At 46.5% G+C, this 26,219-nt stretch overlaps 1 protein-coding gene across 1 annotated transcript in view; it reads right to left on the bottom strand.

Annotated features, from left to right (window-relative positions):
• Nucleotides 1-24,938, bottom strand: part of EFNB1 (ephrin B1) — a 131,313-nt gene extending 106,375 nt beyond the window's left edge. The window contains exon 1 of the mRNA XM_048865034.2: nt 24,325-24,938. Within this exon, the coding sequence (XP_048720991.1) occupies nt 24,325-24,449 (125 nt within the window). The 5' untranslated portion in view covers nt 24,450-24,938. The remainder of the gene's footprint in view (nt 1-24,324) is intronic.
• Nucleotides 24,939-26,219: the final 1,281 nt, after the last annotated feature.

Here is a 26,219-nt window from a genome sequence, read left to right as displayed (position 1 = left end):
GGAATGGAATCCAGGCTTCCTGTGTCTCAGACTTGCACTTAGCCTCAAATACTGTACAAACACAAAGCAAAGATGAGGTCCCTGCCCTGAAGAGTTTACAATCTAAACTGAAACTGATGCAACAAGTGTTAAACAGAAGGGAAGGGAGAGGGAGGACTAGGGTAGAGCAAAATCGTTTCCACAGATTAGTTAGGAGCATATCTTATGGTTCTGAATCATGTGAAATGGATCCATCTCCTCCCCACACCCTTTAAGCCAGTTACTGCTGACTGAAGTTCAATCTAGCTATCACTGACTGACTGACTTCTTGTCAGGACAGCGGAGCCTAGGGTGCACACAGGCCCTGATGAACATAAGACTGCCCACCTTCAGAATAGCTTCTCCTCCAAAACAGGGCAAAGGCAGGTGGTTTGGGAAGATTTCTATGCCTCTCCTAGATGTTATGAAACCAGCAGAGCAACAAGAAGCTGCCTCAAGAGGATGGGGACAGCAAGGGCTATATGAACAGAGCTCTGAGGTTCCAGTTGAAATATAGGAAAGTTTATTTCTCATTCTCCTCTCCTTCCAGAAATAATTTTTCTCCAAAAAGCACGTTAAGCATAAACACCCAGAACAGCCCTACCCCAAGGAGCAGTTAGTGAAGCAGCTCCAGTCACAAAGGAGAATTAGTTTTGCTGTTCCCAACCAATGCATGGACAAAGCTTAGAAGTGCAATGTAAGTGATAATTTAACAGCACTCTCTCCAAGAGGAGCTGAGCCACAATACTGGCTGTTAGACTCACCCCACTGAAACAAGGGTCTGCCTCCCATTGCAAGCTGCTGAAAACTAACAGCTAAGGGCCTCTTTTTGGGAGTTCTGTCCCCAGCACAGTCCCTGCCCAAGCTGACAGAGGAAGAAATGCAGCTCAGTCCAGTTCCTGATCAGCCAATAAGCCCATCTTAGGGAGGGAAGAGCCTGCACCAACACAAGGAGGGAGCGGCAGATCTATACATTGCTCACTGGCAGGAAAGTTCTGAGCACATTGTTCCCCACCTGTAAGCTACTGGGGTGCAACACTGGCCCCAATGCCACAGTAGTAGTAAAGGTTACACTTGCCAGATCCCAGCCACCCTTAATGTTGTGACGCATCAGGCACCAGGGAACTTGCACAGATTTCACTTCTCATGGGAACTTTGAAATAACTCTGCCCTAAAGCCAAGGCACAGAGTTCTCCCCTCCCAAGCCCATCAAGAAGAAAGGGGAAAGACCCATATATGGCCAGTCAGCTCACATACATGGAAGCATCTCCCCCTGGACTAAGACCATTAGCAGAGGAGAAACAGCTCCTCTCTGAAAGTCTTGCGAGGATTTTTATCCTTTCCCTACTAGCCTTTGCCTGACAGCAACCCACCACTCTAGAAAAGGCTATTCTCACACATTTCATGCACAAGTGAGAGATCAGGGAACATCTAATGAGCTAGTGTAACCAACATACCTCCTGGGTGTGGCGTTTTGTCCCATCTAGTGGCACCAAGACCACAGAGAGAGATAAAATGAGTCTGCTCTACAGCCTTAGCTAACAGGCAGTTGGCTTTTAGCTAATGTGTTACAAGCTCAGGCACTAAGCTTCAGAGATCCCAGGTTCAATCCTGCCCGCTGGCAACCGAGGTCTGTCAGCATTACACTAGCATTCCCACTTACAGACCAGTTTGAGCTAGAGGTCTGGGCTGGCTTTCTTCCTTCCTTCAGGGGCCCCGTAACCACTTCCAACGTCCCTTACCCTCATATAATATATTGCACTGGGACATCTTTCTTCAATGAACCCAGGCATTGACTGTAAGATGAAGCTACAGGAGAAGAAAGGGCACACAACCAGCCTTGGAGTGAGAGCCAGTACCCTGAGCTTTTACACTAAGGGTGGGATAGGGCATGTGCACAGGGCGAGAGACTCATTTAATGATTAGATCACTCTGAGCTGCTGCACAGGAATGCAGAGCTTGAAAGGCACAGCTGTACGATGGGCTCTCCATTGACCTCTGGCCCAGCAAAATTATCCTGACAGGTTGTAGCTGCCCCAATTATTTCAGCAATTAGTTATAGACGACAAACTGCTAATGGTGGAGAACAGGAGAGGGGAAGAGTCCTATCTAAGAGCACTTTGTTCTGGATGCACATGCACTGGTGCACACGCGATCAGGACGTGTCTCCTGAGTTTATACAAAATAAGAATAATAGAAGTTTTAAAACAAACACAGCTGAAGGGGAAATTCCAGCCACCTTCAGCTCTTAGCACCTCCAAACTACTTCCTGAAACTTTAACCCAACCAGGCCTAGCTTTCCACAACAGCCTTTCCCTCATCAGCTGCTTCGGCCTCCAATCACAGTGAGAAAGCAGCTCTTTGTGTGTCTGCCTGGGAGGGTGGTGCGGATCACAGGACATATACAATAACCTCAGCCAGGCCCTGCTGCCAAGGCACTCTTCAACATCCAAGACACTAGTGCTCTGCAGCACATGCACACACACCATCCCCCTCTGCCATTTCCTCCATCAGCCTCACTCCTCCAGGTACAGCTTGTTCCCAGCTCTGCAGGGATTAGGAAGAAGAGCAGCTCCTTTGAGGCCAGGGCCAGAAAAAAGAGATGAGTACAGCACCTAAACTGCCTATTCCCCAGCATCACTTGAACAGCAGCCTTTAAAGTGGCAGGGCTGCAAGAAGAGGGAGAGGGACACAGAAAGGAGCAGCAACTGCCTACGTTGTAGGCTTTAGATGTTCCCCACCAATGTTCAGCTTCTGCCTTTTTCTGCAGCAGTCAACAACACACAAGCTAGAATCCAGACTTCTACTGAGAGGTGAGTTGTTCAAGCTGGAGTTTAAAAAAAAATAAAAAAAAGTTGAGCAACTCTGCCCCGGGCTTCCCTGCAACGCAGCAGTGCCTCTCAGTCCTGACGCACAACACTTCTTACCACTCGAGTCCCACGCTTCTGAACAGATCACTAGTGCGCAGCAGTTGCATGCTCTGGACCAACCTTTATTACCATGAATTTCATTTCACTCTGACCCCAGTGGCTCCCAGAGGAAAGAGGCTGTTCACTGATGCATTAGCCAGATCAGCCCCTCCCCACTTCAAGAAAGATTTTAATTCTTTTTTTATTACTTATTCTAAAATAATTGACTAATTGGCCGAGCCCCAGTTGTGCTCTCTGAGTGAATTCCAGGTTCACTCTTGCATGAAACATTTATTAAATACATTGGAGCTAGAGATTAGAATAAATCAACACCACGCAAGCCAGAGAAACTGCGTGGTGTCCTCCAGGAGTAGACTCCAAGGGATGGAAACTTCCATTGCACCCAGAGAGAGGAAAGCCTGAGGTTAGTCCCAGTTATAGCCCACAATGCACTTTTGCCCTGAGTAGGAGTGTATTCGAGTCAGATCAAGTACAGATACCTATTGTGCAGGCTAAGCAATGAATCTCAACCTTGATCTACATCTTCTACCAATCCTGTCCCTGTTTTTCGAGTCCAAAGAGTCTGTTACAGAGAAACCCACCCTGGAGTACTATGAAGGGAGATGAGAAGATGATTGAAGCAATCTCATGTGAGAAAGAACAGAGGGCAGCAGCTCATAAGCTCTGCAACTGGCAGCCCATCAGATGAAGGGGAGCCTGAACTGTCCTTTTATCCAGAGGTGAAAGTAAGCTGGTACCCCCCCAGTACGGGCAAGCAGCAGAGGTGAGTTATATGGGCTCATGGCTCCAGCAACATTGAGGGCCCGGGGGCCCGGCTCCACCAATGTTTGGGACCGGGCCTCTCCCCTGCCCCACCGCTTGCTGCCCCCACATGTCTCCCTGGGTCCCAGCAGAGCATCCCTCTCTCTCCCCTGCAGCTCCATGCTGCCTCCCTGCATCAACTGCCGCCGCAGGGTCCTAGTGTCCCCCATCCACTACTGCCAGGGCAGGCTGCCCTTACCCTGCCCTTCCCCCTCAGACCCTTTCATTTTCCAGCATGACCCTCCACCAGTACAGCCGCCCCCCTGCCCATAGTCACGGCTCCTGCCCCATGCTGGGCAAGAGGCAGACCCCACCACTGCCAGGGCATCCACCACAGGGGAGGCGAGGAAGATTCCTGGACCTGAGAGGGGCCCGAGGAGCACGTGCAGTGACAGTGGTGGGGGTGAGTGTGCTGCCGGGGGAGAGAGGGGGCCCCTACCCCACAGCTCGCTGCTGTTGGGGGTGAGAGGGATGGGGGGGGTCCTCCTCTCTGGCTCCAGTCCCTTGGCCTGCACCCAAGACCTGCCCCACTCCAGACCCCATATCCCCAGCCAGAGCCCTCATCCCCCCCACAACCCAACCCACTGTCCTAGCCCTGAGCCTGTCCAACACCCCAAACCCCTTATCTCCAACCCCAGCCAGAGCCCCCATCCCCCCCCGCACCCTAACCCTCTGCCTCAGCCCTGAGCCCCCTCCCACACCCCAAACCTCTCATCCCCAGCCACACTCCAAACCCATCCCCAGCCCTCACCCCTGCACCCCTCCCATCCTCAAACTCCCTCCCAGAACCTGCACCCCCTCCCAGAGCTTACATCCTGCACCCCAATCCCCTGTCCCAGCCCAGGGCCTGCACCCCAGATCTCCTCCCCCACCCAAACTCCCTTCCAGAACCTTGGGCAGGTGGGGGGCGGGGGGAGTTGGGGGGGCAGAGTTTGGGCAGGGGTAGGTTCTGGGCACCACCGAAATTTCTACAAACCTGCCACCCCTGCCGGCAAAAGCCACTGTGCTGTACCAGGGCAGACCGGCTTCCCCAGGCAGCAATTTAAAGGGCCTGGGGGTCCCAACAATGGATGGAGCCCTGGGCCCTTTAAACTGCTACCAGAGCCCTGGGGTAGTGGCGGCGGGGCTCGGGTGGCGATTTAAAGGGCCCGGGGCAGTAGAGGCAGCGGGAGCCCCAGGTCCTTTAAATAGCCCCCGGAGCCTGCCGGAGTCCTGGGGTAGTGGCAGCGGGACTCCGGTGGCTATTTAAAGGGTCCGGGGGCTCCCGCTGCCTCTACCACCCCGGGCCCTTTAAATAGCTGCCAGAGCCCTACCACCACTACCCCAGGGCTCCAGCAGCAGAGCTCTGGGGACAATTTAAAGGGCCCTGGAGTGTAGTGGCAGCCGGAGCCCCAGGCCCTGCTGCCAGACCCCCCAGGGCTCTGTAGGCAATTTAAAGGGCCTGGGGCTCTGCAGCGGCAGTGGCAGCTAGAGCCCCGGGCCCTTTAAATTGCCCCTGAGACCCTGGGCTCCCAGCCACCTCTGCAGCTGGGAGCTCAGGGTCTGATTTAAAGGGCCCCGGGCTCCCAGCTGCTGCTACCACAGCCCTAGCCCATGGCCTTTAAATCCTGATTTAAAGGCCCCGCCCCTTCTGATAGAGGCCACGCCTCTTCTGGTTGAGCCCCCAGCCCCTCTCCTCAGGACTCCGGAGTACCAGCAAGTCCTTTAAGTTACTTTCACCCCGGCTTTTATCTCTAGGGGAACCCTCTCTTTACATTTGTATTGCACATAAAAAAAAAAGAGTTGAGCAAGCCCAGCACAAGTACAGCACACACAGACTTGGTGCCTCTCAAAGGACAGGAGTTCATTACTCCTCAAAGCCCATTTCTAAGGGGCGGAATCTAGCAAGGCCCCCTTTTCAATTTCAATCCATCACCACAAAACTTTATACAGAAAGGAGCTCTCACAAGCATGCACACTTCCTGGGGCTTTCCTGCCCAACGCCTGCCAGGGGCACGTGCCTCAATGAACAGCTCCAGAAGGGAACACAACTCCCACAAAATTGTACAAAGCTCAGGTGGGAAGAGAGAAGCTTGGTTAGTGCATGCAGTAGCTTCTCACTGCACAGCATGCAGATTTTTTTCAGCAGTCACTCTGGGTCTAGCCAGCCTAAAGGGAGACAAGCACAATTCCATATAATCTCTATTTTAGAGATAGGGAAACTGAGGCACAGATGAGCAGCAACTTGTCCAGAGTCACAGGGAGCCCACGTTACAGCTGGGAATGAAATTCAGGGGCTCTCAGCTTCCAGCAAATAGATCATGCTTAAGGCCCTACTTGAAACACGGGATGATTGTCAAAAAACTGCAGGTGACTTGCAGATGAGCCATGGAAAAAAATCACGGAAAAATAATAATGGGCCTTATTATTTGCAGTAATTTGGAGAAGGGCTGAGAGCAGGAGTTCCTACCGTCAAAACTGTGGTGGAAGCCTAATATTGCAGAATCCACAATTTCCACATTATTGTGAATTAAGTAGGGCCTTAACCATGCTGCCTCATAGCATGTTAGGAATGTGCCCTGTAAAGGCAGACTGCTCTCACAGTCGGTGCACCTATTTATTATTAGAGAGCTTTTAAAAGGGGCTATGGTTTTCCTAACCCCTAGAGGCAGTGAACAGAGAGTTTTCATCCAGGAGGAGAGGAGGAAGGCAGTCCCACTCCTGTCCTTGCAGGAGGCTGCCATCCCCTGGCTGCACTGCAGGCTAGCCTTCCCTCTCCTTTGCTTTCCTTTAATCCCAAGCACTTTAGCAGACCCCTTTTGGGGGAAATGTAACGCAATACCTGGAAAGTTTCACCCACCCGCTCTTTGCTCCCTGCTGTCAAATTTAAAACATATTTGATGCTCATCAACGGAGAAACATAACCTGCTCCCTAATTCCAACATGTTTACTTTTGGGGCAAAGAAAAAATTCACACACTGTCACTCACCACATTTTCCCTCTGCTTACAGTCTACACCCCTGCAAGTGAGAGCTGCCAAAAACCTGCATAGGATGAACTGTGTATGCCCCATGGAGTGAGGTTTGAGGTAGAAGGGCCATATTTCAGTCCTATTATTCCCCTGTGCACATTGGGGAGTGAAGCCCCAGCACACCAAAAACAAGGCAAACCTGTGGCCCAAGAGGAATGGAACTGCTTTAAGGTTAATTCTCAATGGCAGAACGGGAGTATGACCAGTGTGAGTGCATGACTTATGCCAGACACCCAAATGGAACACATGTGGCAGACCAACAACAGGGTACAAAGCAAGTCTAGAAAGTGCTGACCTACCTCTCACAATAAAAGCCATGATGCAGCTCAGATTGGTAACATACCCCACAACTGGCCAGAACAATGAACACGATTAGGTGCTCAACACCATATCAAACTAGGTAGATTCAGGGGGGAAATGGACATTTGAACTGGAAGCTGGTTTTACCAGGAAGGGAAAATTGGATGGAAGAGGGGGAGATCTAGATGCCTACACCTGAGACAAACAGCCAATTGAAATGCCCATTCTGAGGAAAAAGATGGAAAGCAGGGCACTGCTCCTCTCTCTCCAGTCTTTGGGGCACATTAGATACCGCTGGATGCTGAGGAGGGGAGGAACTTTCCAGCTCCTTAGAAACAGCCCTTAAGACCCCAGGCCATCCAGACTAACCAGGCCATTCACTTAAGAGTGCAACTAGCTAAAGCTTCAACAAGACACCCATATGATGCCATTAGTTGCTGCAGGAGACAGTCCCAAAAGGCCTCTCTGCACCTGCAGCAGTCAAAAATGACTCAGTCCCACCAGTGATGCTTTGCAGAAGAAATGCCAGTCGTAAGAAATCCCTTGCCCTCCCTTTGCCTGAAGAATGGTTTCTGCCCAGGGCACTCCTGCCCAAGGAGCTGCCTCTCTCTCTTCATTGGATGTGCTTCTACTAAAGCATTCCTCCCATCTTGGCCTACCCCAGGGTAGAGCCTGCCACAATTGCCCCACCACCATTCATGTCCCAACCAATAGCAGTATGCACTCACCTCCGCTATACTCAGGCATTCAGTCCCTGCTGGGCCCCTTCACAGCTTAGGCCAGGCTAATGAGCCCATGAAAGCCTCTGTCTTTCCCTGAGCAAACTGTCTCCTCATTAGGATTCCAAGAGGCTCTAAAGTAAAGGAATTTTCCAAAGGGGCTTGGTTCTTAAGCAGAAACATGAAGCAGTGGAAAAAGCTTGTTGGAAGTTCGGCAAGGCAGGAGTTTAGGGTGGCGGAGAGCACAATGCGTATAGCAGATTGAGCGATCCGACAGGGCCCATTAAGAAAAAAAATGTAATACATTAGGTCTTTTCTGTGGACTCTTTCCTAAACCTCTATTTAAACAGCTAGAGCCTTGACATGCACATATAAAACAGATATGGTCTGTAGTGCCTACATGTGTACAGATAATATAGGCTATTTCTCCTGCTCATTACACATACCCAGGCTAGCTCTCACTGAGCTAGCATGAGTATAAATAGCAGTATAGCAGCAACAGCTTGGGTAGCGGAGGCACGGCTGAGCTACAGAGTACAAACCTGCCTGAAACCAGCGGCTATGTACTCTGCATGGCTCAGCTGCACCTCCGCTGCCACTGCCCTGGTTACCACCACTAAACTGCTTTTACTCATGGTAGCTCAATGAGAGCTAAGCTGGGTATGTGTACACGAACAGGGGAAATCACACCTCTAGCTTACAGCATAGACACAGCCATAGACACAACATGACAGGCTGAGCAAGTCACATCCTTCCACTACCTGCCTCAGATGAGACAATGGCTAAACCCAGGAGCTGCAATGTAGCCACACGGAGAGGCAGTGTTAAACCCTCCCTCTGTGTCCAGTGAGCCATCCCACCCTTTCCTGGGTGTACAGCTCCTACATAGAAAGGAGTAGGATGGCAGAGGACATTCAAAGAATTGCACTAACATTTTATTACATCTAAACTGTACCTATTACTTGACCAAAGACAGGAGACAGATTTTTTTTAAACTCATCCATGATTTTCCTTGCAGCCCAGACCCAAATATAAATTCCAGCCCTGCACAGAAGATATCAGACGGATGCTGCAAACATGGCTTCATGTGGGCCAGAAAATGGAGTCAGAGACTCATGTGGAAAGAGCTTTCTCCTCATATTGCTAGGCACTGAGGTGACAGACTACAGACCCCACTGATATATGCTGCAAGAGGGCAAAACAAGTACCCCAATAATGTGCATCTTGGACCATGGGGAATGGCAAAAAGACGTGCCGGACTGTCCCCACGCCCTGTTGCATGGAGACAAGACCACTATGAGCTTTTGAATTCTTCAGCTGGCACTAAGCAAGAACGTGCATGTGTATATATATATATATATATATGGGGGGGAGGGGAGAGAGGGGCGTGACAAGACACCAAATAAATCTGGCAGCATGTGTTGAGCAGCTGAACACTCCCTTGGTCTGAATGCGGGAGGGTACAGTCCTGGCCATTCAGAACCAGACAAATAAGCACTCAAACAGATGAAATTTAAAGACCATAGCCAAGGCAAGTCGAAAAGCGGTCGGTAATAAGATTTGCAGACACCTGGAGGGGTACAGCTTGTCTTACAGCCCAGGAATTCAAAACAGAGGTAAGCTCTAATAACCCTGGGATCCAAGAGGAGTGAGTAATCCAGCACCCCTGACACTAAGATAGACACAGCCATAGATGCATGAAAAGCAAAGTCACAGGCCACTAATCACAAACTTGAGATGGGTTCCGAAAACCCTGCAGAAAAACAAACACGCTAGTAGGAACAGAGCTACCAGGAGGCTGGACCTTTGTTCCCAAAGCAGCTTCGCACTGCTTGCTGGAAGCTGGATTTGTACAGTTTATATAACACCCCAAGTGGGCATGGTGCTTTAAAGACCTCTGTAGTGACAAGTCTGTACTCTGACTGCAGACTGCAAACTGCTCAATGTAACACAGAAAGGATGAGGCAGCACAAGGCTAAAACAGCAGGAGGTCAGAAAAGAAGCTCTTTGTATGAGTGGACATTTTATCAGGATATTTTTATATTCAGCTTTGGGGACAATATGGTCTGTAGACTGGGCTAGATCTCACTGTACATCAGAAAGCATCATCCATGGCTCCTTGCATGGTCAGCACCCAAGAAGCCAGCTCCAACTCTTCCCCAAACCCACAGATACAAGGAGGCATCTGATGGGCAATGAGACACAGAAGCACATTGGTCTCTTCAGTTTGCTGTAAGTCATGAGGCAGTGTGAAAAGTATAAAAATCTTTCTATATTTATGTTGCATTTTACATTTGCAAGATGGATTCTTCTCCAAAGATGATAAAGTCTCACTAGCCCCTCCCTTTCCCCTCCCCCAAACAGAAAATAAACCGGCCTTGAGCCAATTCTAAGCTGTGCCCCTCTCCGTTCAGGCCCTTTTTAATTTACATAATCGTATAAAAATCAGGAGGCACTTACTGTCTGCACCCCTGGGTCTTTGCTCAGAGATGGCCTTGGAGCAGATGTCTTTGTTAGATTCCCTGGCACTGCAGCTTCAGCCTGACTCTGCAGTGGACTGCTGGCCTGTAGGGAGGGTGTTCAGTTATGGGGTGGGGGCCATGGTCTGGCAACATTAGTTCTATCTGCAGGTCTCCTGGCGCCTGCTGACTCTGCTTTTGTACTCTGAAGTTCTCGGCTGTACGTGTGAAGAAGAAACTAGCAGTTGTGAACAACAGAGCAAGAGAAAGAGAAAGAAAGCAACACAAATCCCCAGGATAATGAGTCTAGAGGAGGGAGATGGTGGGCTCTATCTGAGAAGGGAGCCTTGCTTTTATTGGAGAGGCCTAAAAGGGCTATAAATCCTTAGATTCAAAGGCAAACTCGAGCTCTTTCAAGTCTGAGGAAGGCCTGGGATGTGTCAGCCGGTGAGGACTAACCACACTGCGTCCCCTGCTGAAGTGGCCTCTTCAGTAAAGCTGTTCTGCAGCTTGGGATATTACACTCAGATCCTTTCCATATGCTGCCCTTGCGGCTGTAGACAGGGTACCGCCTTAATCCCTCCCATGGCTTCCAGGGGAATTTCCCCCTGCACAACACAAACCATCTCACACTCTCCCCTAAAAGAGAGGCCCACTATCCCATAATCCTGAAAATGCCAAAAGATGCCTAACAATAGCCCAAGGGTCCCCCTTTGCAAAACTCCAGCCATCATACTGCTTTTTAATGGGGAAGAGTCACCATTCCACAGATCCCACGTTCACAAACACTGCATCTAAAATTGCTTCTTAACTCCAGGTGGGGAATGGACTTATACTAAGGCTTTGTAGGAAAACAGCAGGTCTCCCCTTTGTGTTCAGTTGGGTTACTACAAGAAAGCTAAACAAAGGAATTGCATCCAACCCTTACAGCAACTGTATTTACAGGCAGACATCCTTCAGTGCAGTTCTCGCAATCCAAATTGGGCACTCGTTTGTCTCAGTGCTGCTGTAACGGGGAGCTGAATGTCTTCATTTAATAGTCTCTCTCACACACACACACAATACCATACATGCAAACACACTTTAGAAACCCATTAAAATACTGAAATCGGTAGCAAAAGGAATGAAACGTAAAGTCTTGCAGTCACATTTAACGGGTCCAACCACAAACAGACTTCTCAGCTTTAATGAGAAATAAAATATGCAAATATTCAGTGATCAATACTAATGGCATAAGTGTATTTATAGCTGATAAGCGGCAAAGACATCTTGTTTTTTCTGAAGTACTGAACCAGAAGCTGTTGCATAATTAAAAAAAAAATAAAAAAATCAAGCAGTGCAGATCATATTCTCCAAGGTTCAGATGAAGCTGCAAAGAAGGGAACTTCAGTCACTACAAAAAAAAAAGAAGTAAAGCCCTTTACAGCAGGAAAAATACATTCACATGCTCTAGGTAGCGAAGGAATGTGTCAGGTTCATTTCTGTCTCTTCCATTCCTTTCCCCAGCCACCTGAGTTAGGAGCTCAGCCACCAGGGGGTGACACTTGATCTGCTCTTGAAGAATGTATTCCCCAAACTCACTACCAATGATATTCTCCAGGGATAGAGATGATTAGCTTGTATAGCATCCTGTCCCCAATTCCTTACAGTGGTTAAGCATTAAGGGCAGAATCCCACTCCACTCTGGGGTGAGAGGGTTAGTATAGGGGGTGGGGGTGGGGGGATAGGGGGGAGAGAGAAATCTTACCATGTCCAGACCTGATACCAGTTGTTAGAAAATACATGCATGCTGCATATTTAGTATACCAACGAAAGATCTGAGCCTCGTCCCCTTCACTCCGCAACCCACCACCACACAAGAGCCACCATTACAAGCAACATACAGGCTTAAGAATCTACCCAGTCTGATTTACACAGTATACAAAACCCCAGTATCTTGCCTCAGTAAGTATTCAACTTCCTCAGTCAAGGGAGGAGAGCCCACATTCAAGCTCCCAAAACACAACTCTCCAAGTAACTATATCCTTGAATAAGCTGAAAAAGGAGTTTGTTCCCCAATACTAGAACAGCAACCACCAAGCCATAGTCAGTGGGAATCCCAGCTGCAGATCATGTGACAGAATGACACATTTTAAATCCTCTTGTGTTACTAGTTTTCACAAGTTGGTGCAAATCTGCTTTTTCCATAATATGGAAGAGAAAATACAACTGAAAAGTTTGTGGTGAGAGCAGCTCAGGCTCCTGAAATCCCTCAGGATGTTTACACTGATGTTTTGCAAGCCACCAGCTAGCCCATAAAGCTGCATCTCAGATCTGGGATTTCAGGGTGGGAGAAAGGGGCTAATAAATAAAAAGGAAAACTAAAAAGGGCTTGGAAAAAAACAGTTCTGGAGCAGGTGCTCCAACACCCTTTCAAACTGCTACACCACATGCTAACATTTCATAAGGGTTTTTGTGAGTAGCAGTCACTCTGACATGACAATATCACAAATCTAGTTCATGCTTTATCATGTCAATATCTTGCACTCTAATAAGTTGCTTGTTAATTAGTCAGGCATGCCACACAGCTACAATGCTGGAAGAAGCCTGCTGGAATTGTGGTTGATTAGTTTCCAGTTGTTCCTTTGTCCTTTTTCATTTAAACCAGTAGGACAAATATGCAAGCTTTGCCCATCCCTATCTTTTACTGCAGAAGGGGAACAAGCCATCAATTCAGTAGCCAGGGTCACGGTACATAGAGCCAGATGTAGATTTGCTATTCTGAAGGTATTAAAGACAAGCCAGCAAGCAAAGTAAAAAAGAAATCCAGTTTGTTACAACTTCATTTGAAAACAGGTTTATCTCATCAGTATCAGGCTGTACATATTTGCCTTTATGTAGCTCCCTACCCTGATAGCCTACACAGTGATTTGTTCACCCACAGACTGGTATTTCCTCAACATGGCACAACCTGGCTACTATCCAAAGCAAGCACCACAGACAAAAGCTGACAAGACTGCTGTGGGAAGAGAAGAGAGAAGACAGAGCACCTGTGAAGGGCAAGCTGTAGTCAGGAAAGGTTATTCCAAGCAGAACAGACAAGCCAGGGTTAAAAATAGCTAGTTTTTTTTTTAAGTGCAGCTGCTCAGCTCCAGGGCCCTGGCGGCCTTGCCATGCTGACACCTGAATAATTCTATATCCAGCTCTGGGGAGTAAATGGAGAGAGCTCTGAGGAGAAGTCATCGTTAACCAAAGCAAAGCCCTACCTGCCACCACCATCATAACTCTTGAGCCTTGCTTACAGCAGCATTTTTGTTTAATGCAGAATAGCTATGTGACTCTGACACTGCCCAGGCACTCAGAAAATCAGAGTCCTAGTCTCAGCTCTGTCACAAACATCCAGGGGGCCATGGACAAGTCATTTAATCTCTGTCTCTCAGTTCCCCATCTCTAAAAAGAGGATAACTCTTCCTTTTTCTCCTCTTTTGTCTTGTTTTAGACCGCACTCTCTTCAGGACAGAGAAAGGGTGTGTCTTCACTACCAATGTTGAAGCAGTGTCGCGGCAGCGCTTTAACGTGGCTGTGTAGTCGTGGCTCCAGAGCTGGGAGAGAACTCTCCCAAGGCTGTAATAAAACCACCTCCGCAAGGGGAGTAGCTCCCAGTGCTGGTGCACTGTCTACACTGCCACGTTATAGTGCTGAAACCTGCATTGCTCAGGGAGGTGTTTTTTCACACCCCTAAGCAAGAAAGTTTCAGCGCTGTAAAGTGGCAGTGTAGACAAAGCCAAAGTCACTTCCTACGTGTTTGAACAGCATCTACCATGAAGGAGCCCGATCTTGTCTGGGACTCCCAGATGCTGCTATAATGCAAAAAAATTGTAAATCTTGCTCCATTGGTGGCAACACAGGGGCTGGGCCAGTCAGCATAGACAGGACAGATGTTCAGCACCACCTTGTCTCGCCCCACTGGGATCAGGGCAAGATAAAAACATCTATGCCCTGTCTGCAACTCTGACCAGCACTTCTACTGCTGGAACTGCATTGGTGCTAGTGCAGTAGCAGGCAATGTTAAAAACTGCTCATGTACGCACAGCTTTTAAGGCTGTCCAGTAAGTAGCAGACTCTGCCCTCCATGCGAGGCTGTGGACTTCTGAGTCTCAACTGTAATGACCAACACAGACAGCTAGTGATAAAGCTTCACTAAGAGAATGAAGCGGACAGTCCCCTGAAGGATTGGTGTGGGAAACGACCACCCTTGCGGAGCTGCCTTGTGACCAAAGAGGCTCAGCTTCTAAAACTCAGTCCCTGATACTCGAGCACCTCTGCCAAGGGTAAGGTCACAGAAGGCGGCTTTTTTGTTTTTGTTTCGAAAAGAGTTTAGATTCTTAGCCATACAAACTTTAGTAAGGTCTCGTCTACACATGAAAATTAATCCAGAATAAGGTAGTGTGAGAATTTAAAGTGGATTGACTATTCCTGATTGACCCCAGGTATAGACGCTTTTCCCCCACCACAATACAAGTGCCTTATTCCAAATTAACCTGAGGAGTGGGTTGATTAATTCAGAATAAAACATTTTTACTCCATGGAGTTAATTCAGAATAGCTAATCTAGAATACCTCCCTATGTAGACAAGGCCTAAAAGAAATTAATCAAAGGGGAAACAGACCAAAAAAAGCCAAAAGGCACTAACCTTCTAGAGGAAATAAGGTAAGTATAATAAAAGCACCACCACATCACTGCATCCTTGCCCAGATGTGACATGATGGCTACTCCCTCCAGTTTCCTCCTATACAAGGAATCATTAATTAGACACAGAGTGGATTTCAGCTTTGTTTCTCCACACCCTGCTTCAGCTGCCAGATTCCAAATAGCATGTGCTACTGATCTGTACAAGACGTTTCTCCACTAGGACTCCTGCATTTCTCAAGCAGATTTGCTTCCAAGCACCAAGGCTTCTTTGACTCTTAACACTTTGTAGAAGGGCTACTCTGCTAGATATTAGCAGCTCTGAAACCTTTGAAGGAGACACTGAGACAATACTACCCACCTAAGACACAAAAATCCTATAGAATAATAGTGCTGTCATAATCAAAGACTTTTAGAGAACTTTCTCAAAAAGAAAAGGAGTACTAGTGGCACCTTAGAGACTAACCAATTTATTTGAGCATGAGCTTTTGTATGCTCAGATAAATTGGTTAGTCTCTAAGGTGCCACTAGTACTCCTTTTTTTTTTTTTTTGTGAATACAGACTAACACGGCTGCTACTCTGAAACCAGAGAACTTTCTAAACTCCACTCAATATTAATCCCATAAAGGGGCAAAAAGCTTTAATTAGACATAGTCTGAAATACTAGCATTGGTCTTCATAACTAACACAATGAGGATAGGTCTCTTGCAGATGAGGTCTCCTTACGGGAAAGGCCTACATGATGCATGCTAGTATCCACACACCGTTCCACAGATACACTACCTGCATCTGCTGTACTATGCCTGTTTTGGACAAGACTCATCTTCTGTTTGCTAAACCACTATGTAAAGTGTCATGTATATCTGAAATGGTCTATTTAAAAAAAATATAAAGGGTAGAGGATATATTGAAGTCACTAATTCCTTCAGATCAAATATGAAATGGGACCCTCTCATCTGAAACGCTGAAAGAGGGGGGAAAAAAAAACCTCTCCCAAAGAAACAAAAGCTTTGATTCTGTCATAATTCCAGACAGTGTTTTAAGGTACTTTAGCAGCTGTTTAGCTACATGAAACTACAGCTCCTTTCACAGTCACCCCATCACAGCTCTTTTTTAAGGAAGCAATTAAATCTGTTTTATAGAATTCTGTGGTATTTACACAGCTACTGCAACAGTCGCAGCTTCAAATTCAGTTACCTTTTTTTTTTTTTAATTTTCTTAAGTCAACAGAAGAGTCATTCCCTAAAGACACTCAGTGAGCCTTGGGTGCTTCTTCCCTCCTGGCAAAGGCACTGAGAAAGGAAACAGGACTTAGAAAGAAAGCCATTTCCTCTTTCTCCGAAATTGAAGGTTACATTTATTCATCTCTTCCCTGAATAACGCCAAGACATGCCAAACTTGCCATATCCTCACAAGAATGGAGAGAAAGGCAAAGTGTAATGAAAATCCCCTCCATCGTGCACGAACACAAATTTATGCAGATTTACTACAAAGTAGTTAGTAGACTGTTGCACCCTTATAATCACAACACACAAACAATGTTCTGCTTGCACTTTAAATTGAAGCTAGCCAACCTGGAAAATGCACTTTGAACAACCCTGCATAAAACTGAACTAGCATTATGCTCAGAATCATGAGGCCAAGCTTACATCTGAACTATTCGAACCAAAGCATGCAATGCTCTGAAGCCCCTTTTCCGCCCTTGTCTTCCTGGCACATTTGAGAACAGTTCTTTCATTCCAGCAGGAAACATGAACCAGGATTCAAGCTGCCCAGCCCCAGTTAATCCCAACCAGTCTTTGGAGATTAAGAAAAACCCTTCAGATGTACCAGTTAAAGGTGCATGCATGCTATAAGATCAGTTACGCTGCCATCTGGATATCCCCCACTCAGATTAGCAAGGAACCACAGCAGATAACAGCCAACTACTACCAGCAGAATCACTCTTATTCAAAAGGAAGGCTCAAAAGGTTCTACAATCAAAATACATTTTTAATTAAAAATAAGCAGCATGTATTCAATATTGCTCAACTTCTTATACTGTGAAGCGCCTCATGCACCCCCAGTACGGTAATTAAATTACATCTGCTCTTACAAGTGTTAGCCCACTGATGCAGAGCTCCAGGCCAACTACTCCCATCAAAAACAGCTTTCCCACAAGCACTTTGTCCCTCATAAAAGACATTAAAAAAAAAGCAGAGAGACACCAGTCTTCAAACCCAATGCTTACAAAATTAAATAGGACACTGTGATGTCATTAAAGACAGAATAAAAATACCACAAAGGATAAGACATTTTTGTTCTTGGCAGACTCTCTTTTTTAATTTGTTTTTTTAAGGCCGTAATTTTCTTGCTACAAAAAGCTAATAAGTGAGCAAGTCTAGGAGTAAAATTTTCAGGAGGGAGGGAAAGAAAAGCATAGTAGGTTATAATCAATTCTTAAAAGCTACATGGATGATGTGTCCCATTTCCCTCTCCTCCCTATTAAAATGCTTTCTGGAAAGCCAAATTCCAGCCTGAAATGAATTTTCCAAACCATATTTTATTAGGAATGTTTCTTTTCAGCATTCAGCACAGAAGCCCACCAGGGTCAATATTTCTCCAAGATTACACTCATGGGATTTAAGATTTAGTCAGAATTTCTGCATAACTCCAAGATGTCTAACAATAGTACACCCCAGCCAATGATCAAAAACACTATCTATTAAATAACACACAGTCTGATTAAATCATTGAAACCACACTTCAATTTTTGTCCCCCTGTAAACTCAGAAAGCAGTTTTCAAAGAGCCCCCTTCAGAGATGATGTGATAAAATTAGAACCACATTGGTTCATTGAGCCCCCTGTAGAACAACTCTGCTCACTTCCAATGCAAAGCTCACTTAAAGGGGCACTAATCCAGTCAAAATTTGTCCGAAATGTTTGTTGAATACACATTAAAAGCTCAAGCCCATCAAAATCATCATGGTATTTTGCAGATACACATCCTTATCCTGCATTTTTCACAATACAAAATACAGTAATATGTGCTAGTGCAAAGGCCAAAAATGAAACTGACTAGAAACAAAAGAATTTTTTCCGCATTTCTCACTCAACATGAACTAAGTAAAATATTTGGCACAGTGGAAAGTAAATTATGTGTCTAAATGAAAGATTTAAAAGGCTAGGGCATTTTGTTCATCTAGAAGGAAGTTCCCCTTCTACATCCAATATTTAACCCGATAGTGTCCACTTAATTCCAAAGGGTAACCACAGCTACTTCTCTCACCCCACGGAAGAGTCAGAAACCTGCTTGTGTAACAAAAATAAAATTATAAATTCATCCTTTATATGAACAGTAGCGAGATGCAGGGAGAAAAGGGCATAAAAATACTGACATACTTTAAAGTGACACTATCAAGCTCAGCCAGTCTAAAGTGTGATCCTTTTTCCCTTGTATCTCTTAGAAAATTCCACATGATATTTTTAAAGGCTTTCACTCTTTCTTCTAAAAAGAAGTATTCATTCTAAGCACTGTTAAGTGCAATTGGATAGAGAACGGATAAGGAATCACCGCAGTTCTAAGTTTCCAAGAAGCACAAGAGAAAACATTTTTTGTGTTTCAAAAATCCTAGTGAGTGAGTGGTCTTTAAATGCATCTACACAGAGGAAATAGTTGTAATGTAACAAAAAGCAAATTGTTCATTTTTATTAGGTTGGGGGGCGCAAAGTGTGATGGGGGCTATGTAGGTTTCACCCCACTTTTTAAATATGTTTATTCAATTGCATTTGCTAGCGAGAGCAATACATAGTGAAAAGGGGGACATGTCTAATTGATCAGAACTTGCAAAAATCAAAAGCTCTAACACACGATTAAAAAGCGTAGCGTGTTCTGTTTGGTAACCAGTCGTCTCCAATGAGACCTGAACCCCAGAAGAAAGTACCAGAGAGGGGTTCCACAGATTTAGTTGTGGCAAACCTTGAAAAACCAGAGTCTGGAAATTAGGAATTTGATTTTCACATATGTATTAAAACACAAGAGCAAGGGAGAATATTCCACAAGGGTCCAAGCCTTAGATAGAATTTGATAAACTTCACTGGTATCCACAGCCGCCTTCTATACAGAAAACTTACAGTGATACTAGAGACATAGAGGTGGATCTGTTCTATCTAGTAACCTTGCAAAACAGAGAAGAAATGCTGTGAGACCAAGTACCCCAAAAAACTCAACCTATCCATAACTAGAAGACAGAAAACCAAAAACTGAACATTTTCTGTGTGGGAACTCTATCATCATGCAGAAGTTCCACGTTCATTTCAGCCTTTCACCACCACTGAATAACCAGCCAATCTTTAATTCCTATCTAGTTGGCGCTGCTTCAGCAGGTTAATTTGTAGAGGGGAAGGAGAACAAATGATTTTCAACACTGCTCCCTATTCACTCTGGTAGACCCCAGTACACGCCTGGCAATGGAGCTGTGCCTTTGTCCTCACCCAAGTCCTGCACTCTACTCTGGCTATTCAAAAGGGAAATTCTGCTGACACCAGAGACCTGCTGGCAGAAAAGTGAAGAGAAACAGAAATATGAATATATCAGAGATATAGGTTCTACATAAGCAAATGTTCCTACAAACTTTAGCTTCTGAAATCCATACTACGGGAACTTTGAAGTAGGACCAGCAATTCCACCATACTCCAAACAAATTCCACAAGCATCAAGGAGTGACCATTACCCTCCATTGGGTAACTATTGCACATATTCATCAAACCTTCTGTATGGGAAGGAAAACAAGGATCTTAACTAAAGAGGATGTCTCCAAATCCACCCACACATTGATCTTCATAAGCAATGAAACATTCTTTTAATTTAACCTCTTTCAGGGTTACATTCTAAGGCAAGTACTGCAACAACTTAGACTACAAGGGCAACCAGTTTTCCTGTGACAGCTAGGCACTCTGAAAATTCATTGCCATATGCTTGCTTTTGGGTGGGGCATTAAAGGAATATCATACTCCAAACACGCAGAGTAATTATTTATAAACCTCCTCCCAACCTTGCAGGCATTAACAATTTAACACTAAAAACAATTTAATAAGTCAGGTTTGTCTACTCAAAGTGAACATTTTACATTACCCAGATATGGAAAAGTACCAGAAATGCAGCTCAAGGGTATCAGCTAACTCAGAAAAAGACGACTCATCACATAATGAAGGAGGGAGTCTTCTTTTTGCTTCCCAGCACAAATGAGAATGGCAAGCTCTCTGCACTAAGAAAATGGCATCTCACATCAGTCCCATGCCAGGTACATCCACCTATGACTTCCCAAGCTAATGCAATCAGTTACAAATGATTTCTAGAGCCACTCTTCCCTCCCCACCTTTCTTTTTTTTTTTTTTTTAAATAAGCTGAGGTGGTCTCTGGAACCAATTTACTTTTTTTTAATCCCCCTCAAAGCCCGCATGATAGATTTACAAACGCAGATGGTCACTTCTTGGGGAAAGGGGCTCCTCTTGAGCTCCAGGCCCATGACGGTATCTTCAAAGGGGGGGGGGGGGAGAAGAGAGGGAAGAATCTAATAGAGGCAATCATTTACTTAGATTTTATTGGCCAGAAAAAGTCTCTTTCCTAGTCTTTGTAACTTCTCTGGATCAGAATGGGAGCGTTTACATCCACATTCGCATGCTGATAGCAAGATAAATTGGTGTTTAAGTGTTAGTGTCCAGCTGTACAGAATGTCCAAACTGTTTTATATTATTTCATTTTCCCCTTTCCTCCCTCTCCCAGAAAAGCCATAAACTCATTTGATTGTTAAGAGATTTGGAAAGAAAGTTATCAAGATAAAGCCTTTTTTTTTTTTTTAAATTCAGACGAGATGGGGATAAGATAAACTCTCAGATTTACAAGATAAAGTTCAGCAAGACTGCTACCAAAAACATCCTGATGTAATCGGTCTCAAAATGCCTACATGTTATTAGTCCCCAAGTTGGGTTCTTAAACGTCTTTTAAAAGCGTTCAGTTACTTTCTAATCCAAAAGTACATGCTGAAAAAGTAACTTTCATCATTAATATTTTTAAGTTAAGAGCACAATTGTTCTGGGATTCTACCAAACGTATTCTACATGAAGTTGTAAATGCCACGTTACAATAAGGACTTGAGGGAAAAAGGAGTGAATGCTGGAATCCCATCAGATATATAAAGTAGGATTTGAAGGAAGTGCTTAAATCTTCCCCGTCACCCTACCCTGAAGATAAGGGTTGTTTAAATTCTGGTTATTTCAAAAGCTTTTCTGGTAACAGAATCAGTACTATTAGATTTCAGAAACCGGGGATGTAGAAGCAAAGATTTACGTCTCTGTTCATGTTTTAATGCAAGAAAGATTCCTTCCTCTCAGAAATCTTCAAAAAATATCTACTTTTTTAACAAGCCGTACCAGCCTTTCCATATCAAAGTACACCAGTACTGAACTGGTAAGACAGAACTATTAACAATCTTTAATTTACGGGCAACTCATGTCTAACAGCCTCTGGGTGCCTTAAATATAAATGAAAAACAATTTACAAAGAGGCAACATGTTCCATTAGGTTCTGAACAACAAACGTTTCCAAACAAAGACATTTACAGAAACAGATAGGAAAGTCCCTACCACTTTACACCAGGTAAAACAAACAGGCAACAACAAATTTGCCAGGAGCAAAGGAAGACCAGCTTTTGACTCAGAAAATAGTACTTCCAAGCCATTTTAGAATCAAGGACAATTTGAGGATCTGCTCCAAAGAAGCAGGCAGATGAGCATATCTGGCATGTTATTAAAGTACATATAAAGAGTAATATTTCTACAACTAGGTGTAAAGTGTTTACCATGTCTGTGTATCCTAGATCACCTAAAGACGGTATGTGCTACTAGGTGCCAGCCAGAGGCATTATTAAATAAAGGCTGGCACCAAAGTTTACAAACTTCTCTTGTGAAGCCAGTTGATATCCCTGGATGCTGGCTCCTGGAGTCAATGGGAATGTGAATTGCAGGCAGAGGTCTCCCTGGCACCAGCTTGCAGAGTTCAGGTAAATGATAGAAACCAGGGGCCAGTTTTTAATATTTGCTCATTGGTCAAAATGTGTTAAAAAATCCTTTACAGACTAGCACAGTAGGGGAAGAAGAAAAAAAAAATGGAGAGTGGGCCTAGAGTCAATCAGAACCTAGCACAATGGAGAGGCAATCTGTGCAGTTCTAACGCCAGGGTAAAAAGCATAGATTACTTTTAGGTGATCTAATAAAGATATCAACAGAAATCCTGTTCGCAATAAAACTGAAGTCTTGTTAAGACTGCAAATAACTTGATACACATTCCAAGATCTCATCTGTATCTGCAAAAAGCAGCCAGAAAGTTGTAAGTTCACACATTAAAAAAAAAAAGAAAAGTTCTCACCCAATTTTTTGTGCAAAGGGAACATTGTTTTGGCATAAAACTGACAGAGATGTGATGAGGTTTTGATATATTAACCTCCAGTTCTTTTGCCTCTAGCCCAAGTTTTCACAAAACATGTGAATTGAAAGCCATCTGCTGGCAATTCCAGACCAATATCTACAGCTTAAGTAGTAAGATTCTCAGTAACCTATTTTTAACAAGCAAAAAAAAACCCCAATCTCCAAATATAGCTATTACATTTTACAAGTAACCGGCAAAAGAGGGGCACTAAAATTTGGAATCCAAATTCAACTTGAAATCCCTTGTGAGCCATTAAAATAGAATATTTCTGAATAGAATGGACAAAATCATAATACACTTAAAGGTTCAAAGATCTGGAGAAAAGTCTGCATGACAAATAAAAAGAAATTTACCCCACTGCCACGCCACTTTTGCCAACACCGATTTCCCCTGAGGAAAAGGAGGTGGGGGAGAAAAAAATGGGGGAAATCTTGTGAAAGTGTGGTCATAAGACTGCAAAAAGAAGGAACAATTTAGGTAATGTTTTAAATGCAGCCAGGGAATCCTCGTGAAAGAAAAGAGACGCTCCCACAAAAATATTTGAACAGCAGCAATTAAGTGAGATGCAAGATTTAAAAATACAATATTTCTACACCACTTTAATTGGGCACATCCAAAAACTGGAATATTCTCCTGTAGAAAAGTAATGCCTAGAGCTTGGGACTGAACACAGACTGGCATAAAAGAAACAGATGGGACTCCAATATTGTACTTCTTGAACCATTTGGGCGGGGGGGGGGGCGGGAGGAGAGAGAAAGAGATGTTCTTCTCCCACTGTATTAACTGTCCCACCAGCATGAACTGAAAAATCAAATTAGATAAATAAGAAAATCTTCTTTTACTAATACATTGTACATGCTCCTTTCATATTATCATTGTCCCTAAATAAGGGACCTGTGGTATTTCTCTAAGAGGCAAGGGCGTATCAGCAGTCTTTCCACCCTTCTTTGAGGGCATAGTCAGGGAGCATCTCCCCCAGGTTATGATTGATTAGAATAGAAAATGCATTATTAGGACGGTAAGATTAAGTGAATATATTTAGCTTTATCAAGTCAGATAGCCTAATAGAGGGGGTAAGGGAGAAGTAAAAATATATGTGTTTAAATTCATCTGAGAGAGAGAGAGAAAATGCTTCATCAGTGATCACTTCGGGCTCTCGCCTCGCCCTATAAATCATTTATGTCCATCTGCGTATATGTGCGTTACCTACGGAGTTCCCAGCGGGATGCCTTGCCAGTTTCCTAAATGGGTTTCGGTGGAAGAGATGAAACCCTAGATTATCCAGAGCTAGAAAAGCTAATAAAATATTCATTTTAGTCTATTTAAAAACCTGGTGCATGTCATCTTCCCCGCTCTCTAAACGCTGGATCTAGGCAGAGCTATGTATTTGGGGGAAAGAAGAAATCAGACACAATGGGGCCGGCCCTTTAGGCAGGATCGGCCACGGGGAGGCAAAGTCCGCGGGAGCAACGCTGAACTCCGAACCACGTTACAGCCCAACGGGCCCGATTTAAGCACCGGGGCCGCGTTAAACTTCTGTAATTTCTCTCTCCTCCCACGAGCTTCCCCAGCAGATGCAGCGGAGACTCCAGACGCGTTCGCCGGGCACTTCAAAGGGCCGGGGAAGGAGGGAAGGCTGCGCGGCGACCCGCAGGAACATGACAGCTTGGTCTGCCACCCTAAGCAGCCGAGCCCAGCTCGATCCTTGCCCGGGGGGGAGCACCAGGGCAGGAGCGGGCACCGCAGACTCGGGGCGAGCTCAACCGGCTCAGAACGGCCCTAGCCTGTCGTGAGCTGCCAAGGGATTGCCTCGCCCTGGACGCCAGCTCCTGCGCCAGACAGAGGCGCCCAGACCACACTGCCATGCCCCCGCCCCAGAGAACCGGCCCCCGCTAAAAGGAAAGGGGAGACGCCCGCGGCGGCGGCGGGGCACCCGAAGATGCGGCACGTACTTGGGGTTGGCCGAGCTCCAGGACACCGGCTCCAGGTTCTTGGCCGGCGCAGCGAGCCGGCACATGGCGAGCAGGACGCCCAGGAGCCACTTGCAGAGACTGGGGAGCCCCTCCGGCAGGGCCATCTTCCCCCTCGCCCGGGGGCGCCGGGGCCGGGGAGCCGCTAATCCTCCCGGTGCTGTAAATCCCGCCGGCCGCTGCCCTAGTTCCCAGCCGGTTTCACGCTCCCATCCCCTGAGGTTGGCGTCCCCCGGCAGCAGGGCTCACTCCGCCCGCATCCAGAGCTCCCCGCGCAGCTGCGACGGCTCCCCCAAACAGGCTCTGCTGCACGGGCTATTCCCCTGGAGAAATCCGCCCCTCTCCCCCACGCGCTAGTCCCTACGAGCCGGGCCCCCCGCGCCTCGCCCCAGATTAGCTCCTCAGGGTCCCCTCGGCTGGAGTCCAGCTCTCCGCGGGTCTCCCGGCTCCGCTGTCGGGTCCCGCCGGGCTCAACGCGCCCATGCACTGCCGGCTCCACACTGTAATTCCACGGGCTCAGCCCGTCCCGTCCCGTCCCGGCGGCTTAGCGCTTCCCCTCCAGCTGCCTAACTTGCACAGCGCCTCAGCCCGCCCCGCCACTCTCTGTACTCCCCAGCGCAGGCACCAGCAAGGCCAGCCCCACCCTAGCGACCAATAGCGACGCGGGATAGTGGGGCCTTCGCCTTCACCCCGCCTCTCAGGCTGAGAGGGGCGGGGCAGCCCGGCCTCTTAAAGGGAGGTGCAGCTGCATCGCCGCGTGGGGCTGTGAGTTCGAGGTACGAGAATGCCTGTCCCGTGGAGCGGGCTCGTGAAGTGACCGATGGGGTGCATGTGTACGGCTGCCGGCGCGCAGAGCTGGGGTTGGTGCATGCGAGGGAAGAGGGTAGCGCGGTGGTGCGCGGCTGTAGTGAAGTAGGCAGCGTTGTGAGGAATGCACAGGATTACACGGGGGGGGATGAATCAGCTGCTCTGGGGCGCTGTAGCCTTTGCAGCATTAGGATCCTTGTGCAGGACTTCGCTAGGGCTATTCTCCTAGGCCAAGCCTCTCCCTGCTCTGGAGACTGGTTGAGCCAAGAAGCTTGGCAATAATTGGGGGTAGGCGGCTGCTGCTCTTCACGAGGGTTCTGGTTCTAGCTCCTGGCTCGGGCGCTCCCCCTTGCAAAGCGAAGTGTGTGGGGACAACACTGGGGTCTGGAAAGGAGAAGCCGCCCTGGGTACAGAGGCTTGGTGCACCCAGATAACTTAAAGCCCTGGCCCGAAAGCTCACACTCCATGCAGTTCTTAGCAGGCGGGTAAAGAGGGCTCACTTCGCTTTCAAGAATTGCAAGAGACTCTCCCTGTTTGGTTAAAGGAGCGGAGTGAGAGTAGGGCTGGGGGGCGAGCCCTGTTTGCAGAAGGAAATGTCTGAGCCTTATCTGATGTACAGGCTGCTCTGTCTCTGAGCCACTCGACAGGGATCTGCAAAGCGCTTCGGAGGTGTTGCAAGCAGTACTGCTCTTCGAAGAGCCGGGTGGAAGAAACTGTGGAGGGGTTCGCTCTGCGGTGCCCCCTTCTTTACTCAGCAGCTCTCCCGCTTCTATAACATTCAGCCGTTTCTTTCATGGGGCAGGCAGAGTGGGGTTATTCTGTCAGTTCTCCCTCCTCGCCTCACCACACCCTGAGAATAATTCCATTACATTTCTGCATCTTCTCTACTGGTGTAAAATTAAATACAACATTTTATCCACAAGGTCTCAAACGTTACTCCCTCCCTGCTGAATCACGGATAGTAGACGTCTTCCCATAAAACACAGTCGCCCTGTTCAACACAAATAAAATAAAAGTCCGAAACAAGTTCTAGAACCCCGCAAATTGTTCAGCTATTTCCCTATGCAACA

The sequence above is a fragment of the Caretta caretta genome, chromosome 9 (genome assembly GCF_965140235.1).
Source record: "Caretta caretta isolate rCarCar2 chromosome 9, rCarCar1.hap1, whole genome shotgun sequence".
NCBI lineage: Eukaryota > Metazoa > Chordata > Testudines > Cheloniidae > Caretta > Caretta caretta.
This window is presented reverse-complemented; position numbering and strand designations above follow the sequence as displayed.